General features: G+C 49.7%; 1 protein-coding gene across 11 annotated transcripts in view; it reads right to left on the bottom strand.

Moving 5' to 3' along the window:
• The window catches only part of LOC106743010 (cAMP-regulated phosphoprotein 21), a 47228-nt gene that overhangs the window by 6281 nt on the left and 21589 nt on the right, over positions 1–19358 (bottom strand). Inside the window, exons 2-16 of one of the 11 annotated variants that reach the window (XM_014616453.1) lie at positions 11520–11697; positions 10566–10846; positions 9764–10037; positions 8163–8582; positions 6757–7360; positions 6052–6227; positions 4592–5478; positions 3970–4152; positions 3737–3911; positions 2827–3020; positions 2568–2741; positions 1591–1753; positions 1328–1514; positions 1125–1228; positions 915–944 (exon numbers count right to left, since the gene is read on the bottom strand). In XM_014616453.1, coding sequence (XP_014471939.1) covers positions 916–944; positions 1125–1228; positions 1328–1514; positions 1591–1753; positions 2568–2741; positions 2827–3020; positions 3737–3911; positions 3970–4152; positions 4592–5478; positions 6052–6227; positions 6757–7360; positions 8163–8582; positions 9764–10037; positions 10566–10846; positions 11520–11535 — 3867 coding nt within the window. In that variant the 5' untranslated portion in view covers positions 11536–11697 and the 3' untranslated portion in view covers position 915. The other 10 variants (XM_014616451.1, XM_014616450.1, XM_014616449.1 and 7 more) reach the window with 10 other exon arrangements.

Below are 19358 nucleotides of genomic sequence, written 5' to 3'. Positions count from 1 at the left end.
GTGTCGTGTGGTAAGATATCAAGAGTGCGCACGGAAGACATTCAGTGTCGTCGTGGCGAAATGTAAATCACGAGGAAACGTTCTCGAGTTTTGCAATAACGTTCCTTGCTTACAATATTTTATACGTAAATCTTTGGATAAAATATCTTCTATATACAAAATGATCCCAGCTCAACACGGATAAAGCTCGTGAGGTCAAGGTCACCGAAATATCTTCCAAATCCCAAACCTTTTATCTGAAACATTTCTTCCTATTTTGCTTTATTTTCGTTACGTTAAGATGTCTCAAATTAAATCTCCCCACTCTGTATATAAAGTTATAAAAATATAAATACATGTGTGATAAATATAAAATATAAATAATTTATATAATATAATTATGTAAGTATAAAATGCAATATGTGAACTAACGCGATGTCAATTAGATTTACAAGGACTGGATACATGCGTGTGAATTAGAACGTTTCCCCGGCGGACCGAAGTAATATCATGTCCCGTGTGCGCGTCGAGCAGCTGTCATAACACGTACGGTGCAACAATGACGTATACAGATGTGCGGTGTAAAAGTATCTTTCTCTTTTCGATGAAATTACGCGCGACTTCCGGATTCGCAAGTTTCGCCGACGCTGTCGCATTTCTCTCCGCAACAACAGCTCGAGGGAATGGAAAGTGTGATTTCCAATCCGACGCGTTCATCACGCACATTTTCGCTCGTGTATGGAGTTTTGCGCGTCAAGTAGGGGAATCACTTTCCAGCACGTGTGTGAGAAAAGAAAACCGCAAAAACGTCGAAAAAAAAAAAAAAAACGAACCAATGCGCGTGAAGAAGCCCCTACCGTACGGAGAAGACACTCTGTGTGTGTGTGTGTGTGTGTATGTCCTGTGTGGTATTTTATACTTATCAAGTTCTGTACCTTATATCATACTGTCTTCCATAGGTATCGCTTTTAAGGGGGAGACAAGAATGTGTCAAAATCGTGTTACACTTGAGAACCTTCATAAGCAGAAACGAAAGCGGAAAGAAGGTGAACGAAAAATCTTAAGCGACGTACTGAGAGCGAACATCGAATATCATTTATCCGTCTCTATAGCGCGCCTGGTACCGCCAGTACCCGATTTCATACCTTCTCTGATGTCCTTGGGCACGTTCGACGCGAGCGACGGCACGGAGGGCGTCTGATAGAGGTTGGGCCGCGCGCCGGTCGGTGGTAAGGTGGCTACTTTGGACCTGGACGGGATCGATAGGAAGCGCATGAATTTCACCGGTAACAGCGGGACGACGTTTACATACCAAACGCTCGAAGTGTGATGGGAACTCTGAGACTACCTCTGTTTGCGGATCTTCGGATTTCTGCCGTCGAAGGAAGTCGGAGTGCCGCCTCCCGAGGTGTTAGATGAATACGAAGGCGGCCTGTACGGCCGTGGGCAGCCTTGAACAACAGGCGGTGATGATACTGGTGCATACTGCAACCGCGAATTGGTTGGTACGCCAGGATGCATCAATCTCATATCCCCTACAGTGAGAATTATTCGTTTAGAAACGACCTCCACGACGAAACGGATGGAGGATCCCGAGAGAAAGATCAATACCTGGCACGATATGGACACCCTGATACATTGGCAGTGGGTAACGCGGTTGTGGTTGTGCGCTTCTGTCCCCGTTCCCACCTCCGAAGAGCTCATGCGCCGGAGTCGGCGACCGACTCGCTCTCTGGGAGTTACCTGGCGTCGTCGCTCGAACACCGGGAACGACCTGTCGACCGGCCAACACCTTTCATCAACGAGAGCTTCACACGAGTTATAGAAGACTCCATCGTTGCAGTCCTATTTTCTAGGGTATAGTGACATCGTAAATGTACAATCGGGCACATTATGCCTGAACATTCAGGCATCATGTTGGTTATTCGGCGAATCGGCAACGAGACGCTTCGAAACGACAGTCGTGACGCGCAAATGTTCAGAAATGATGCATCTGATTGGAAATGTTAGACGTCGCTACGCTTGCAGAACAGAACTGCAACATTAAAACCCAAGAAATCTTTTACTTGGAAACTTTTTGTAAAGAGTAGTATCTGCGAAACTTTCTTTCCTCAATAAAAATGCCTTAAATGTGACTACTCGATCAATCGGGCGGTTCTTAAAACGGGGTCTTTCATGAGAATTTAAGTACTTACGTCTTAAATTCTCATTGTAGACCCTGCTTAAGCCGCTTTCGGAGGAACTTTTATCGATAAAAGAGAATTCGGAATACTGGCCTAGATTTGAGACCAAAAGAAAGTTATCGGCCGGATGTAAAAATGATCAAGAAATTACTAGAAATTTACTAACGTTCTAATACCTTTCAAGTATCTGTCAACATAAATGCTAGATCTCGGTCTGAGATCTAGCATTGTAAACACTACCCCTAAGTGCTATTTTCCTTTGAAAAACTATCTTAAAATCTTCGGGAAAATTCACACAAAAATATTTTCCTTATACGAAGCCCGCAATCACGATTGCGATGATTGGGGCTTAAAGGGGATTAATGGAGTCTCCTGTAAGTCGACGACTAGCTGACGTTCACTCACAGGAACGTTTTGTCTGAAGACGAGATTGGGAACCAGCGTGGATGCCATGTACGCGCTGGGCGGCGCCGGGGACGTGCCATTGTGAGCGACCTGGTGGTGTCCAAACGTGCCGCCGGACATTACCGGCGGTGCGTAGCTGCTCGAGTTGACATACATCAGCGGCATACCGGGTATCTGTTAACGATCGATAACGCGGCTCGTTAGCTCACCGTTGGCCCGTAGACGCGGCGCGATGTCACGGCAGATCAACGGCGATTACCTGATTGGACGTCGGTGTGTTCGGTGGTGTTGGTACTCGGTACATCACAGGCGGTGGTTGCATCGCCGCTGGTTGTCCCGGCGGATAATACGTAGGAACCATATGGACCGGAGGTTGATACGTATAGTCGCCCGGTGACGGGGTTACCGCCGGCACGGAATTGTAAGGTACCGGATAACTGCCCACGTAATTAGCTGAAAGACACAATAATCGTATAAGTCTTATACAATACTTACACTGTAGTATCATGGAAGTACTTACTTATGTTATGTATAAGTACTTGTACATAAGTGCTATATAAGTTTCCGAATAACACGTATATCTAAAAGACGTCTTTACGGCGTCTTAGACCCGGTCTACAACAAACAATAGGTGTTTTAAGCCTTAAGTTATTGAGCAATCACGGTGAAATCGTGAGAGGAATAACCGACTGCGGTCGGTCAATTTCTTAAGGCTCAAAATACTATTATAGACCGTGACTTTAATGTCATCTGGGTTACGTATCAATATTTATATATAAGTACAATATGAGTTATATATAAATATTTATATAAGTTATATATACGTATTTATACAAATTAGATAAAAGTACTTATGTAAGTATGCAAGATATCTCATTAAAAAATATATATATACTTAAATATATATATAAAAAAAAACATCGCTGGATTGACTTTGAATTATTGACAACTTATGTCGCTCTTTAATTGTTAATTAATGTCGCTCTTAAACCCTAAATTGTTCGAAACATTTTTTCTAAAATAATATTTCTTATATATTAAACCATATTTTCAAAAATAGGACACTGTATAAGTATTTATACTATGCGACTTATATCACTAATATTACTTGTACTATAAAATAAGAGTGAGGAGAGACGCAACGTGCGCCTCTCGAGAGCGTAACGTACAATTCGCTTGGCTCGGAGGAGTCATCGTTTGCGCGTTGAAGGAGTAATTCGTCGGGAACCTCTGCTGTTGGTGCAGCTGCTGCCTGTCACCCGGATTCTGGCCGACGGAGATCGTCGTTCCGGGCGGTGGCACGAAGTACATCGTCTGCTGGGGCTGGAAGGAATTCGCCTGCCGCTGTAGAAGAGCGCACATTCTCACCTTCCTGCTTCCCGAATTTCCCCCGATAACTCACCGGCATTTGATTCGGCGGTGGTTGCCAGTAATTCGGCTGCACCGTCTGCACGTTCTGCACGGTCTGATTCGTGGATGGCGGAGGTTGCGGATACGAGTGCGGCGGTGACGAGTGATTCTCCCCGCCGCCGCGCTGATCGTAGATGTTCATCCCCAGGAAATAGCCGGACAACTCGGCCACGTCCTAAGAAACGTTACTGATCGTCACATCGGTTCTCTCGACGTTATCAACAGCTAAAGGTTTCTCGAGAAACAATATTAAACATAAAACTTGAACCGTGTCAATACTCGAAAATCTTCGCTAAATGTAACCAAATCTGTCACGCATGCAAACAAAGTGAATAATCACGCAAATCCATATTCACATGCCCTCGAATATGACGTTCCACAGCCCTCCCCCCTTCCTCATCACAGATCCCCTCTACCCGTTTGCAAGTCTTAGAATAAAAAAAAAAATGATCGTAAAAAAATGTTTCCTCCCGTGGTGTTCCTCTTTTTCGAAACCATCCAAAAAAATTGTGCCCTTAAACATTTCCTCGTATCATTGAAAAGAAAGGAAAGATTGAAGTGTCCTTCTAATCGGGTCCGGCAAAGATTATCACGAAGCTAACAGAGATGCTCACCCCTGACTGTGGTACCGGTCCTTGGTGCACCGGTACCGCGTAATTGGCATAGATCTGATTCTGATTGAAGAGAACCTCGCCTTGGCCGCCGTTCTGTACGCTTGCTTGACCCTGAGTCGGATGAGGCGCCATCATCACAGTCGGTTGCCCCATGGGAGGCGGATAGACACCTTGGTTGTACGGTTCTGAGGTAGGTACATAGGTCGCGTACGGTTGAGCCGTTTGGTTATGACTACACGTCTGCACCGTTGATGACGATTTGACTAGACTTTGCTGCGGTTGCGGCGGCGGTTGCTGCGGAATGGGTGGGTTCTGCGGAGGAGGCGGGGGCGGCGGCGGCGGCGTGAACGGCAGACTCGGCGACGTCGCACTGTTCGTCACTTGGGTGACGGTTGTTGGCGCGTTGCTGGCGGCGTTGCTCTTCGACTGCGAACGCTGCTTCTTGCCGTCGTTCTTGCACGAGCTGTTCGTCGTTCTGGACGGCTCGACGGTGGTGGTCAGCTCCGCGTGCTTGTTCACCGAGTTGGACGAGGGGTTCGAGGCGTGACCGTTCTCGTTCTCGATCGTGAAAAACTTGGGCGGGTTGTCCGGGTCGAAGCGGTAGATGCTGCCGTCCGCGTTCGTGTACGGCTGGTTGGTCTGCGGGTTTATGATGATGCTGCCGGGCGGCACGCTGGATATACTGGTGACCGCCCACATCACCGTCTGCTGGCCGTTCGACTCCGGCGACGCCAAGTCTTGACTAGATACTTGAGTATGGCTGCACGTCATGGCGGCCACGGGGGAGGGCGACGGAGAAGGTGATATCGTCGCGTCGCTGCGTTGGCTCTGCGACTTGTAGCCGCTGCTCGATGGACTCAAGCGTGAACACATACTAGCCCCCGAATCTGCGGCATCGAATCAAGGTGAGACTCGGAAGGGGCTCGGAAAAACCGGGCGACGAGTCGGGGAAATCGAGACGCGGGTGTGGAGCTGCCAGATCGTGGGATTTCTGCATTGTGATTCACGCGGTGAAGGACGCCGTCACTCTACGTGAATATTAAGACCGGATACTTCTGTGTGAAGCATTAGAGAACCTTATTTCCATCAGGATGGAAATGAAGGACTCTGATTGACCGATTCTCTCATGCCCTTTGCATTATGCAGAAATCTATGCTCCGGCCCGAAAAGTCTATCCAGACAGACTCGCATAATCGCGTATTGCATATGCATATAAGGGAACCAATCGATCCGTGCTAAAAAGGATGTCTTCCATTTCGGACACACGATTGCTCAGTTTCCTCCTGCATATGCATTATGCAGCTATGCAAGTTCGCCTGGACGAGCTTTTAAGCCTGCGGCACGCGATACTCGTTTCTGCGCTGGATCGCCCGCGTATCGGAAATACCGCGTCTCTAGAAATCGCTCTAGAATCACGATCCGGGAGTCCCGACAGCTCTGTACGGTGGGCAGGGACGAACCTTGCTTCATGAGGCGAGCTCCTGCGCTGTGCGTAGACGTGACGCTATCCCCTCTCGACAGCATGCCCTTGGTGTATCCGCCGAAGCTGAAGGACTTGGAGACGGAAGGGCGCAGCACCGCGCCGCGGAACGAGTCCCTCCCGTCGAAGGATTCGCCCTTCAGCAACCGGTTTTGCCTGGAGACGTGTTACGGCGTACTGTTAGCGCGACCAACAACCGGCTCGCACTACGACGTGAACGGTAGACACGCACATGTGATCCCGGAAAATGAAAATCCCGAAATGCGAAAAGCGGGATGACATCCCCGAAAACAAGTCACGGAAACACCGAACAGCGGATTTTCTCCCGAAATATCGCGAGAGAACGAAGAAGTTGTCTCTCGCGAAATAACTCACTTCGCAAGATGCGAAATCCGGAATATTTCGGGAGATCGCGCGGGATAATCAATCTTCGAGACGTTGTCCCACCTTTTTCCCGGCATTTCGGTATTTTTCTCATTTTCCCCGGGAATGTGCGCGTCCACACCAACCCGTGAGCCAACATTCTAACAACATCGGAGCGATTTCTAACGTCGGAACGGCCGCTGCCAACAGTGCATGCTGACGGCAGTCGACATCGAGGGGGGAATCGAAACAGGTGAAAATTGTGCGTTATTACGCGCGATAGTGAAGACGATTACGAAGGCGGACGCGAAAGTCGCTTTACCTAATTAAGTGATCCGAAGGGTGTAGCAAGCGATACCTTGCCGACGCGTCCGAACTTTCCGACGAGGACCACGGCCAAGAGGTGACCTCGCTGCTCTCGCCGCTGCTGTCCTTGAATATCCTCCGTCTGGCGCGCTCGTACTCCTCCTCGCGTTCCTCGAAGCTCTTGCTCCGCCGGCAATAGTCGCCCGACATCCGGTCCGGCGATTTGAAGTTGAAGCTGTCCTCGAACGAGCTCGAGTCCCGCTTCAGAATGCTCCGCCGCGGCTCCTCCGACAGGATCAGGTCGTCCCTGATGTGCTCCTTGAAACGAGTGTCCGGTATCCGCATGTTCTTCGTCCTGGTCACGATGACACTCAGACCCGACTGGTCCACGTTGTGCTCCATGCCGAAGTAAGCCGCCACGCGATGAACCAGCATCCTGTTGTACGACGACATGTTCGGGAATTTGTGGGACACCTTCTGCCGGTCCTTCGCGAACTCGATCAGATCCTTCTCGATCTTCAACAGCACCGTGCGGTCCTTCTGATTGCGGTTTATCGTCTCCGCGATGAACTGCTCCAGATCTATCCCGGTGCTGTCCGTGTACAGCTCCGTGCTGCTGTCTGCAATGCACACGTCGGCGCGATTAACACCACCTAAGGGACGCGCTTCTACTTCTTCTTCATCGAGCCTGAAATCTCCCGACTGACTCGTTATTTTATTTCAACGTTTCTCCGGCCGGCGGGATATTTATCTCGATAAAAAATCGAGCGATGTCGGAGAGTGGCTCGGAAAGTGGCCGGGAAATAAACGGACCGATCCTCTGGTTAAAAATGTTTGTGAAATAATGACGGCTTTCAACGGGCTCTCCGATGAAACTAATCGAGATTAATGGGTTGACTTTGCCGTGTTCATTCGCGTCGATTGCCCGAACGCCCGGATTGCCCGAAGTTACGGTAAATGAATGTAATTCGAGACGCATATATATCATCCCTCATTTCATTTCACATCGGCTTCCCGTTGGGCGTGCAATTAACTTTCCCAAATGCAATCAATCAAACTTCATACGTAATTCAACGTGAGGCGCTGATATCGCAGTACGGATCACCGGAGACCGGCGTTCAACGTGTCAATGAGGAACGCGCGAAGAATCGAAGAGAACTTTCTCAGCCGCTGATAAAAAATGCTCGATCGTTTCCGACGTTTCGAACGGACGTGAATTTTTCCGAACGAATTTCTCTTGGGAAAGAAACCGATAAATCCGTGAAGAAAACAAGAACGGGGTTCTTCCGAGCCTTCGAACCTATAGACACAGCCGGTATTTATTTATTCGCACGAGATGAAAATACGAGGGAGAAAAATCGGCAGAAGATACATAAGATCAAGCATTTCTCTGCACGAGATATCGTTCGGGCGATCACGTACCGCGTGAGAGGCATGGCGACGCGCTGTCGTAGCTACCCTGAGAGGAGTTCTGGTGTCTCAGCTTGTGCCTGGAGGCCGGCCTGCTCACCGAGAGCGTGTTGCCGCACTGCGCCGAGCACTGGTTGTTACAGATGTTCAAGGTGTTCGGCCTGCGTTGCTCGGACTTGTGCTGATTGTTCTGCGCGTTCGGCGCCAGATTCGTGCTCTTCGGCGAGTGCTGCAGCGCCTGGCCGGACTTGGACGGCGACACCGGGGTCTGCAGCAGGCCCGGCCGGTCGCTCTGATTGTTCTTCACGCAGTTATTGCATTTCTGGATGATATTCGTGCCCGTGATCTTCGAGCGGTGGTTCTCCAACTTATTGCCGTTGGTCGGAGAAGTGATGTTCTTTGGTGAGTGTACCTGAGAGGGACTAGATTGACCTGCGGAAAGAGAAAGCGGACGGTACGCGATTACCGACGCGAGTCTCCGACGCTCCGCCGATCTTGCGATCTTGCATGTGTGCGAATGAGAGACCGAGGGAAAACAGATAGATAGATAGATGGTTTAATCAATCTCGGGACTAATAATTCTTCAGGCATACAAGAAGGAATACAAGACGCAATTGGTAGTGTATAAAGCGCCACTGTGGTGACGAAAGTGCTGAAAAGAATGAAAATTGAGATCCCAGGTAACATTAGAATGTCCTAAGATGCCGTAGATATCTTTCAGATAAAACGTCTTTGCGGACGTCTTTGAGTCATCTTTTCGACATATGTGTTGTTTGATACAACGTTAAATGCTCTCAACATAGGCGAAGAAGAGCTATAAGTACTCATTTGCACAGCAAGTCAGGACCTGAAACAAGTGTAGTAAGCTCTTTTGTTCTAAGCAATAAAATGTAACATAATTTCCCTGATAAAAGGCATTTCCTGCGCTGCCAAAAGTCGCAATAACGTCTAAATCTTGGGAATTGCGACGTCTGCTAACTAAACTAAATACTAACTAATAGTAACATCACAACAATATTATAATTTCTCACTCAAAAATGTAATATACAAACTATTATATACAACGCAAGTTACATTGTATTTAAATTGTTGACTGACAAGTTATAACAATTGATATAATGTTACTGGCTACGTTCACACGGTAACGTTAATCTGGTTTAATAACAACCGTAATTAGTGAACTCTGATATCCTATTGGTATACTCTTTCAGATCTCAAAATATATCCCAATCAAATGCTGGAGTTCACCAACTACGGTTGTGTTACTAAACCGGATTAGCATTGCCGTGTAAACGTAGCCACTGTTAGTTGGTGCTCACCGGGTAATATTTCGAACGCTAGAAATCTGCTAGAAATTACGTTACAATTTACCGCTTAGAGCAAAAGGTTAAAGGCTTTCTACGCCTATAGTGGATCCGGGCTAAGCACGAGTAGAGAGATTTGGATATTACGCGAATCATGAAGTTGATTATATGAAATAATAAATAGACGGCAGACAAACAGAACCGACAGAGTGCAGAGACACGACGAAGACACGACGAAAGAGGCGGATAAATGATCGAGAGGATCGAGAAGGGAACGGGAAGGGAGGGAAGCTCTGATGAAGAGCTTACCATTTCGCGACGGTGCCCGGCAGGTCGGCGAGGTCGCCGTGTTGCGCATCTGCTTGGGGGATTGAGCGGGACAGAGGTTGCTGTTGAACATCGACTCGTTGTTGTTGAGTTTGGCGCCGGTGGGATTCGGCGAGAGGCTGCACACTATCTTCTTCTCGCCGTCCGCCGACTGCGGACTGTGCGGCGACGGTGGACCGTTGTGCGGCTCCCGCGGGGGAGACGTCGACTCTCTCATGGCATGGCTTCTGACCAGCAACTTCAGTTTCGTGTTTGTCTGCAAGCAGCCAGGAGGATTCTTAACTTCGTCGCTTCGCGATCGACTACGACGACGGCGTGTCCGTCACACACAGACGCCTCTTCACACGTACGCGTAATGTGTGTGTACACACACGCTCGAGTATCGATTGCCGAGTTACAAATACGTTAAACTCCCGTGTTTATTATTCAATATCGTATCGCCGTGGACTCTCGAAGGACGTGGATATAAAAAAAAAAAAAAAAGGAGAGAGAGAACCGTACGTGATCCCCGACTTTTGATATTTCTCCTTGGCCTCTACCGTCGCGAACTTAACGGCGGCCCGATAACTCGGCATTCTCTCTCACTGAAAGATTCAAGACACGCTTCCACGGGACTTCTTCTCCTCCGAGAAAGCAAAAGGGAGAAGGAGACGCGTCTCGAAGCGTCCTTCCAGAGAGCGAGAAGCCGAGCGAGAGAAGAACCCGACGAGTTGACAAACACGATCCGCCGGGCGACCCGGCGCAACAATCGACAACTACGACTACGGGGGACGCGTACACACACCCGGTTGCGAAAGTTCTTGCTCTCGGTGTCCGATTTGTCGGGCGGGCAGGAAGGCGCGGGATGATGGAGCGAGTTCGATGCGGGGGCGGTGCCGACGTTGGGGTTGGCATTCCCGTCTATCATATCCGACTCCGAGGCGTTCTGGTGAGGTGCACCGGAGCCACTTACGGCGAGGCCTTGCCTGGAGGATGGCAGTGAGGGCATTCCTCCTCGCACCACCACCGTAGGACTCCCAGGTCGGTCCTGCGACCTGCTTCCTTTATACACCACTATGCTCGGTACTGAAATCAGCGAATGTGCCAGCGATTAAATTACTCCCCCTTCCCCCGCGTCCGTTCGAGGAGAGACCCTCTTTTACCGCGGAAATTGAAACGGGTATAGACGCGCTTCAGGCGTCAGAGAATCCCTCCCCCCCCGACGTCTTTGTACGTCGAATATACGTCACCTTACTCACGGCTCTCATGGATCTTGCGATCTTACGGTGTCGCGTACAGCGACGTAATTACGGTGTTAGTCGCTGCTCAACGGAAGAAACACGGGAGAAATGGATCAGTAAGCCGGAATATTAACGGAAGACTACGAGAGAGAGAGAGAGAGAGCATCTGGGCGAGCGGTCGCCGCCGACAACGATTCCAGGAATTGATCAACACACGCGGTGAAACGCAACAACGGACGAATCTCTCTCTTTCTCCACGGGCATCGACCACTGTCTCGCGTCGGCAAACAATCCGCCTCGTCGCGCCGTAAACCCCAAGGAGCTTGAGTTTGTTTCCGGTACGTTTACGCGATCCGACGATCGTTTCGTTCCTCGTGTGCGTGTGTATTATATATGTGTACGTGTGCGGTAATCACGGTGTCGCAAGCGGACGAGATACACGAAGGAGAGAGAGAGAGAGGGGAAAGGGGAGAGATAGACGCAACCATTGCTGAATTGTGAAAGAGAAAAACACTTACTCTCTAGGCGGGCCATGTGTTAAAGGCGTCATGGGGTTACGGTGCAGTACCCTGCAACTGGTGGGTTCAAACACAGGTGCAACTAGGTTAGTACGTGAATCGTTCGGGTGGCGTGCAGCTCGAAGGGCTGATACTAGGAGCCAGATCACTGCACGTCCACCTTCCAACATCGTACACTCTGTAAACAGACACAACACGCTCGTGACGTTCTCTTTCTCTCGGGCGAAACGAAACGTTTGAGAGAGACATACGCGCTACACACACGTACACGCACGCACGCACACACGCTCCACGGGTCGCAGCATTACGCATTTCGGCCTCGCGAACGGGAATTGGGAAATCTCGCTCGCATCGATGATCGATGAGCGACTGTCTCCGATTGCTCTCGTGATCGCGTAGCGAACTCGCGAAATTCGATCTCATCGCGAGGACGATGCTGAAGATTTTTCGTTCTGATTCGATTGAATTTGTATCGATGCATTAGTTGAATGCTCAATACACGACTAAAAATCTACGAAGAATATTATAATATTCTTGTTTATGCATGAGAATATCTATTCTTGATTTGAGACCACCTTTTTTCCATATATGGGCATGAATGATACAAGCACGCTTTCGGAACTAAACAACAAGAATATAAGTATAGAACTATATTTTACAAATTTAACGGCGGCTCAGGAAAAACGTGACTACGGTGACTCATATTGGGCAATGATGAATTTTTTACTGATCTGTCAAAAAAGTGACAAAAGGTGAATTAAGTGGCTGGATGGCAGCGCTGGTAAAATCAATGAATGAGTGATTTCATTTCTGTACTTTCAGCGCCTATAATTCCTATGTTAATAATAAAAAAGTGACGGTACTGATCTTAAATTGAGAAATAAACAGACCGGCTCTCCGAATAAAAATATGAGCGAAATAATTACGGCCTCTGACGGGCCGAGCAGTTTCGAGAATCGTCACTGTTAATAACGAGTTTCACCGGAAAACTGACCGAGGTAGATGATTTTCGCGCCAATTGGAAAAGAAGAAGCGACGACGATCTCGTTTTATCGCATCGCGCGCGAAATGTCCGGATAATTTGCAAAAGTAAACGGGAAGCTATGAATCACACGAGCTTCTGTAGGTCAGCGTTACACCATGAGTCATTTGTCCGCGCCGGCCGTGCTCCGTCGGATTATTAAATGATAGAGTCGCTTTACAGGCGCGCGCACGATAATGCGCGGTGGATTGGAAAATATTATCGTCGCGGCGGCGTTATTACGCGCGACAAGTGTTATTCGCGATAACTCGTTGCGGTTTCGTCCTAACGTATTTTGTTATTAATCGCTCCGTGAAAAAGGAGACTACGCACACAAGCACGCACGCATACGGGACGACGACGAAGAATAAATTTCGCATCGGGTGAAATTAACTCTTATTAACGCGCGATGCTTTCGCCGCGCGCGCGCGGATTCAATAATTTGACCGAACGTAAATATTCCAACATCGCGGAAATTGGCCGGCCTCGTCAATGAGTAACAATTGCGCCAAATGTATACGACCGTGCACGCGTCTCTCGAACATAATGAACACGTTAATAACACGAATGGATGATATATAGAGGGTATGCGAGGAACATTGGCACGCTTTCGCTGCACCAAATGAAGTTATGTTCCGCGCTGTATTATCCGACGGCGATGACGTCCGATTCGTAAGTTAATCAACATGCAGTGCTTCACGGACAAGCGTTATCTACACGGTAAAAGAAAAGATTTTGTACTTGGGCTACAATCGATCCTTTTTCAATTTTTGCGTTTAATATCTAACACACCCGTATGTTAATTCAACACATTGTGTCTATGTTATCTCAATATTTTGTGTCGATATTCAACACGTGCTAGTGTTGAAACAATTACATTTTGTACTTCAGTGTCGATTAACGCATTAATTTTGCATTTGTTTTTGACATAATGTTTGCATTATTCTTCAACGTATTCACTTTGTGTTAAATTAACATCTTGAGCGGACTTTGTGAAATATTTGGGACGTGTGAAATACGATCAATTTAAACACAAAAAATCTTTTATTGCACGATAAAAAATTCTGACATTAAAAACGGTCCACTGAAATTTCGTGTTATTTTAATATGACAAAAAAAAAAGGTTAAAAATGCAGAAATACAATATTAAATTAATAAATTCACCTTGTCAATATACGTTGCCAAGATGAATGCCTTAACGTCGTATTTGTGTACTTTTTAATACATATTTGTGCAATTTATAACATATTCTCCATGTTAAAATAAAGTTGAACCGTTTTTCAAGAAAAAAATTTTTTACTGTGTACATAAGGCTAACCGGAAATCCTCTAATTCCAGAAGGGCCAATTAGCCTTCCAGTTAATCTCGAGCAACGTTCACGCGAGAATGGAATTTCGACCGACGTTAAATCGCGAAACGAAAAGTCGGCGATAGTCTTGAGCGGCTCACAGGTGATAAAGTCGTGGTCGACGAAGGGGGGGGGACGGGGATCGATTCTTCGCGAACTTTTCAACGAACCTCCGATTAAGCTCGGTGATATCCATGATCGCGGCTAATTGCGAAACCGTGCGGATCATCGCGGTTAAATTTACACCGGAAACGCGAGTGCGGCGCGACTTCGGGCCGACTGCGGGCGCCGCGTTGTGCTCTTCTTCTTCTTCCTCTCGCTGGCTTCTGCCGCATTCCACCGGCGACGGATAAATTTATCCTCCATTCTCGGCGGCGGCGACGCGATCGTCGGCCGTTCTCGATCGTCGATCAGCCGCTCGCATTTTCCTCTCTCTTTCTCTCTTCTCCTTTTCTCTTCCGCCGCGCGCGGACGCCTCGCGTTTTTAGCGCGCGCGACGCGCTCGCTCGATCCTCCTCCGCCTCCTGGCCCTCTCTCAAAGGCTCGCTTTTCTCCGGATATTCCTTATTTTTCTCTCTTTACCACCTCTCGACGTCCTTGCCGTCCGAGGAACCTCGACGTGCCTCGTGCGTACTCAATGGCTATCGATCGCCGCCACGCACATCGTTCATCTATTCCCGCCACCCTCCGCGAGTCAACCTCATTCAAGCAAACTTTTACTCACTCACCCACTCACTCACTCACTCACTCACTCACTCACTCTCTATCTATCTATCTCTTTCTCGAGTCGATCTCACGTTTCGATTCTCCCTCTCGATAGCATTCCTTTGCGCGAGAGGCATGCAACACCCGGGTGAGCCGTCGAGAAGAGCGGCGAAATCCTCCTCACTGTCGAACTGACCGAATTCTTCTTTCTCGTTGATTCCCCTCCTCCTCCTCTTCCCCGGCGTGTCCGCCTTATCTATCTTCGCAAGAACTAAAGTCGCACGTATCGGCCGAGTGCGTTTTACAAGCAATAAACCTCGCGCGGAAGGCGATTCCGCGAGGCCGACGTGCGCGCGATCCGCGAGATGGATTTCTCCTCTCCTTCTTCGTCGAGCTATCGTGGCTATCACGGCCGGGGGGAACTCTGGGGACTCGTTTCGCGCTCGTAAAAGCACTCGCTCGTCGCGTAATACCGCCGTCGGCGATACGGCCGCCTTTTTTGCCCCGCACGTGAAATAACGGAACGAACACCGAACCCCGCGGGGAAAGCGGGAAAAAACACACTGTGAAGAAGACTCTCTCTCTCTCTCTCTCTTTCTTTCTTTCTTTCTTTCTTTCTTTCTTTCTTTCTCTGTCAACCAGGACCGCCGTTTCCGCGGGATTACGGCCGGCGATCTTCGAGGAGACGATCGAACGTCGCCGAGCTCTGACGGCGACCCATCGGCCGTCGAGTCATCTTTCCGCGACGAACTTCTCCTTCTGCCTCAGGAGGGATCGATTGATTAATTTCGGGAGCGACCGGATAATTAAGTCTCTCTCTCTCTCTCTCTCTATCGATTTTTTGCTCCCGAGACACACGATAGTCCAGGTTCGAACGACGCCGGACACCGAGTTCACTCTCGCGTTTCCAGGTGTATCAAAACATCGTCTCGTTCCTCGTGGTCACGCCATGTCGCGGTATATCTCGGGCAGATGCAGCTGATGCACCTCGGTCTCCGTCGCCTCGTGGCCGTCGGAGGCCGCGATGGGATCGCGCGGAAACGCCGATCGCCGCCGCGGCGACCTTCCGGACACGCTGTCGACCGTTGCTTTTTCTCGAGTCGAGAAGCCGAGGAGAGGCAGACGCGCTTTGGCAAGGCGTCCGTGCGGCGTCTCGAAAATAGCAGAACTACTCTTCTTTCTCTCTCTCTCTCCCTCGGTCTCCCTCTTTCTCTGGTTCGCTTTTTCTCTCTTTCTCGCTCCTACCGAACACGTTCCTAAGGGAATCGTGCGCGGTAATAATCTGGTTACGCCGCGATTTTCCCTTCTTCTCTGCACCACGTTCGTCGGCACGTAGAAGGAGAGGGAAGAACGCGATCTCTCACCGAGGGCTGCCGCGGAGAGTGGAAGTGAGCGCAAACGGAGATGCGGAAGATGCGTGTGCGCATGAATGAATGAGTGAGTGCGTGCGTGCGTGCGTGCGAGCGAGCGACGCGGGGATTTTCTCACGATGCGAGGAAAACCTGGACCAGCCGCAATCTACCGTGTGTAACGTCACGTCGCCGCGGGACCGCTTTACGCGAGAGACTGAGAGAGAGGCGCGCGCGGCTCACCCGGGTCGAGGAGGAGCGGCGAGAGGGTTGGTGGGTGGTCGGTTCGGAGGGAAAGAGAACGTCGCAAAGTCAGCAAGAGAGGGGGAGGAAGGAGGGACGAGGCAAGTAACGAGCGAGCGAGAAGGAGAGAGAACGAGAATGAGAGAGAGAGAGAGAGAGAGATAGAGATGGAGAGAGAGCGAGAGAGATCGCGACGGGAGCGATAGAAATAGAGAGATCAGATAACGGTAGGAGGGACGAGAGGGTTATCGTAGGCAGGAAGGGGGGGGGGGGCAAATACAGAGACATCACTATCGCCTCGAGGAGTAACGGAAGAAGATACGAAGGCAATCCGGGGAAGATGGAGCGATTAGAAGGAGACGGCGAATCGTACAGTGACGGAGGACGGAGACAGGTGATAACGGGCAAGGGAAGGAGGAAGAGAGAGAGAGAGAGAGAGAGATAAGAACGGAGGGCAAAGGTAAAAGTGAACAAGGGAAGAGGAGAAGGAAGATGGGAGGGTGAAAGGGACACAGAGGGGATGTACGCCGAGTGCACGCGTGCGCGTGTCCCGTGTGCACTCGGTGTAGAGAAATCCTGCTGTCCGCGGAACCGTGTCGACCCGGGGGTAAATTTCGACCCTCTCGACATATCTCGGCCGAATGTAAATGTCCGGCCTGCTTATAGCCGCTTGGACGCGCAAATTTGTCCATTCGTTATGCTGACCAGAATGAAGCACTCTCTCTCTTTCTCTTTCTCGTCTCTCGACCGAGGTGAGACGGGGGTGATTTTCCAGCTGATTTTGCGGCGGAAGAATGCGTTTGTCGACGCGATTCGACGGGTCGATCGGACTAATCGGGCGTGATGAATCATTCCTGATGCCAAGGGAACACTCCGGGAACCCGTCGACCAACATTAAGTGTCGAACGCTACTCTCTTTTCTCTCTCTCTCTTTCTCTCTTTCTCTCGCTATCATCCTGCCCGACGATACGCGTCGTCTATCGATGGATTTTCTACCTGGACGAGAGACAGACGTCACACCGTCGTCGCTCCCTTTCCTCCTCCTCCTTCGTCGTAAGAGGGCAAGGGGGAGACACAACCGTGAGATAGTTTCCGCATGAAAAAAGACGAGCGTCTCGCGTGCCGATGATCAAAGCCGAGAGATCGCGCAGCGACCGTGCTGAATTTCGCAAACGTTCCCCAAGTCCTTCCTCGACGGAATAACCTAACGATATCCGGGGGAAAGAGAAATGTGCGACGACGAAGTGCGCGAACTACCCGAGCCCCGCTCTCGGTCATTCGAAAAGCGAGACATCTCTCGAAGCGGCCTCTCTTGATCGTTAATTCGCGTTAACGGCGAAAGCGCGGCTGACAACGCGTTGGAGGTGACCTTCTTCTTCGCCCCATATTCACGAGTCTTCGCTCCCGCGCGAACACACCGGGGGTGCAGTCGGCACGCGCGCGAGCGTGCGCGGAGGGGTGAGCGCGCACGAGTAACCGAGTGCGAATGGTGTCTATGACCCATATAACACGCCCAAGCGTAACTAGGTCGTGCACCTCTCTCTCTCTCTCTGTATTCCCTGGAATAATACAGGGTGTCCTGCACGAAAAAATACGCCGGATATATCGATTCGGCCGAGAGAAGAGCGCGACGACGAGTGGGAGAACGCGAGTGTTGTTAGCATCGCATCATCGTCTTCCCGTCGTACGCGGAAAAGATAAGCCCTCACGACCAAAACCCTCACAGCTAAAGGCTGCACCGAGGAAAAAAAGCATTCGGGAATTTATTTATAGGATGTAAGGTTTTTATTTCACGGAAATAAACTTTATTTCCGCGAAATAAACCTTATATCCCACTAGTGAATTTTTAAGAACTTCCTTCTCGGCGTAGTTTCTACGAGTAAGTATTAACTCTCCGTATGATACGACTGAAACTTGATTAACCCTCACATAACAAGATTGACCAGATTCGATCGGATTGATATTCTAACGCGAACGCGCTTGCAAAGCGTTGTATTTTACATATTTCGCGATATATTTTATTTACAAAATTTCAAATATTTTCCAACTTATTGTGAGAATAAAAAGTGATTAGAGTCGAAGAAATTACTCGAAATTCGGCAAAATGCTTCTACGGCTCGGATTCGACCCATACGAACCGCGTCATCCGAGGGTTAATTCAATCGACCTTTTTCGACTCTGTGCTTAATTTTTAGCTCCCACGGCTAAAAACTAGATCTGGTAACTAAATTTCAGTTATATCACACGACCAGCTAATTCCTTTCTTCCGTGCGGGAAGAAAATCTATCTTCATTCCCGCCCCGAGCGGCAATAAGAAAGGTATGAGACAATGTCAACACACGGACGACCCTTGAAAAGAGGTCGATCGGGGAGGAGGGGGGCTTCCTCTTTGGCGAAGCTCCGGATCGCCGCACTATCGACGGCCACCAGGCAAGGTGGCGCGTAAGTAGTATCGAATCGGATATAAGCGATTGATTTTATCAGGATTCGAGAAACGCGCTGCGGCAGTACGCGAAGCGAGCAAGCGAGCGAGTTTACCGGCAGAACCTCCCAGTTTTTCCTCCCCCCCCCCTCGCAAATATTTCCCCCGCGACCCTAAAAACACTACGCTTCCCCGGTGATATAAATCGATCTCGGGCGAGATACCGCGACGCGAGAGCAATGGGGGAGCGAGGGAGGAAGCAGGTCGACGTGATTCCCCGTCCGTCCGTCCATCCGTCGCAGGAGGCGAAGTCCGTGATTAATTAGATATCGGATAATTCTCCGCCGTCGCGGATTATTAGCCGGCGGCGGCGTCGGCGATAACGTCGCGCTCGCTGGAGACAATCGACTTTGAACTCGCTGGAAGCCGGTCGTGGGGTTCTCACAGCGAGGGAAACTGACACGAAGCTCTCTCTCTCTCTCTCTCTCTCTCTTGTTCTCTCCCTCGCTGAGACGGCACGTCAGGCAATCGCGACGGGGGGCGCGAAACGTTCGGAACCTGGAAGAGCATCGTGATCGCTCGCCTCCCCGGTCTCTACCGTCGATCACATCGTCGCCTTGAATACACAGCTGAGCGTAATCAATCGCGATAATGGAACATCATCGCCGCGAACACCGGCGTAGCCGTCGCGTCGCCATCGACCGCATTCCGACTCGACGACGAGAGCGTCACACCACGGCGGCAGTGGATT

Source organism: Dinoponera quadriceps, unplaced genomic scaffold (assembly GCF_001313825.1).
Source record: "Dinoponera quadriceps isolate SergipeBrazil2010 unplaced genomic scaffold, ASM131382v1 scaffold880, whole genome shotgun sequence".
NCBI lineage: Eukaryota > Metazoa > Arthropoda > Insecta > Hymenoptera > Formicidae > Dinoponera > Dinoponera quadriceps.
This window is presented reverse-complemented; position numbering and strand designations above follow the sequence as displayed.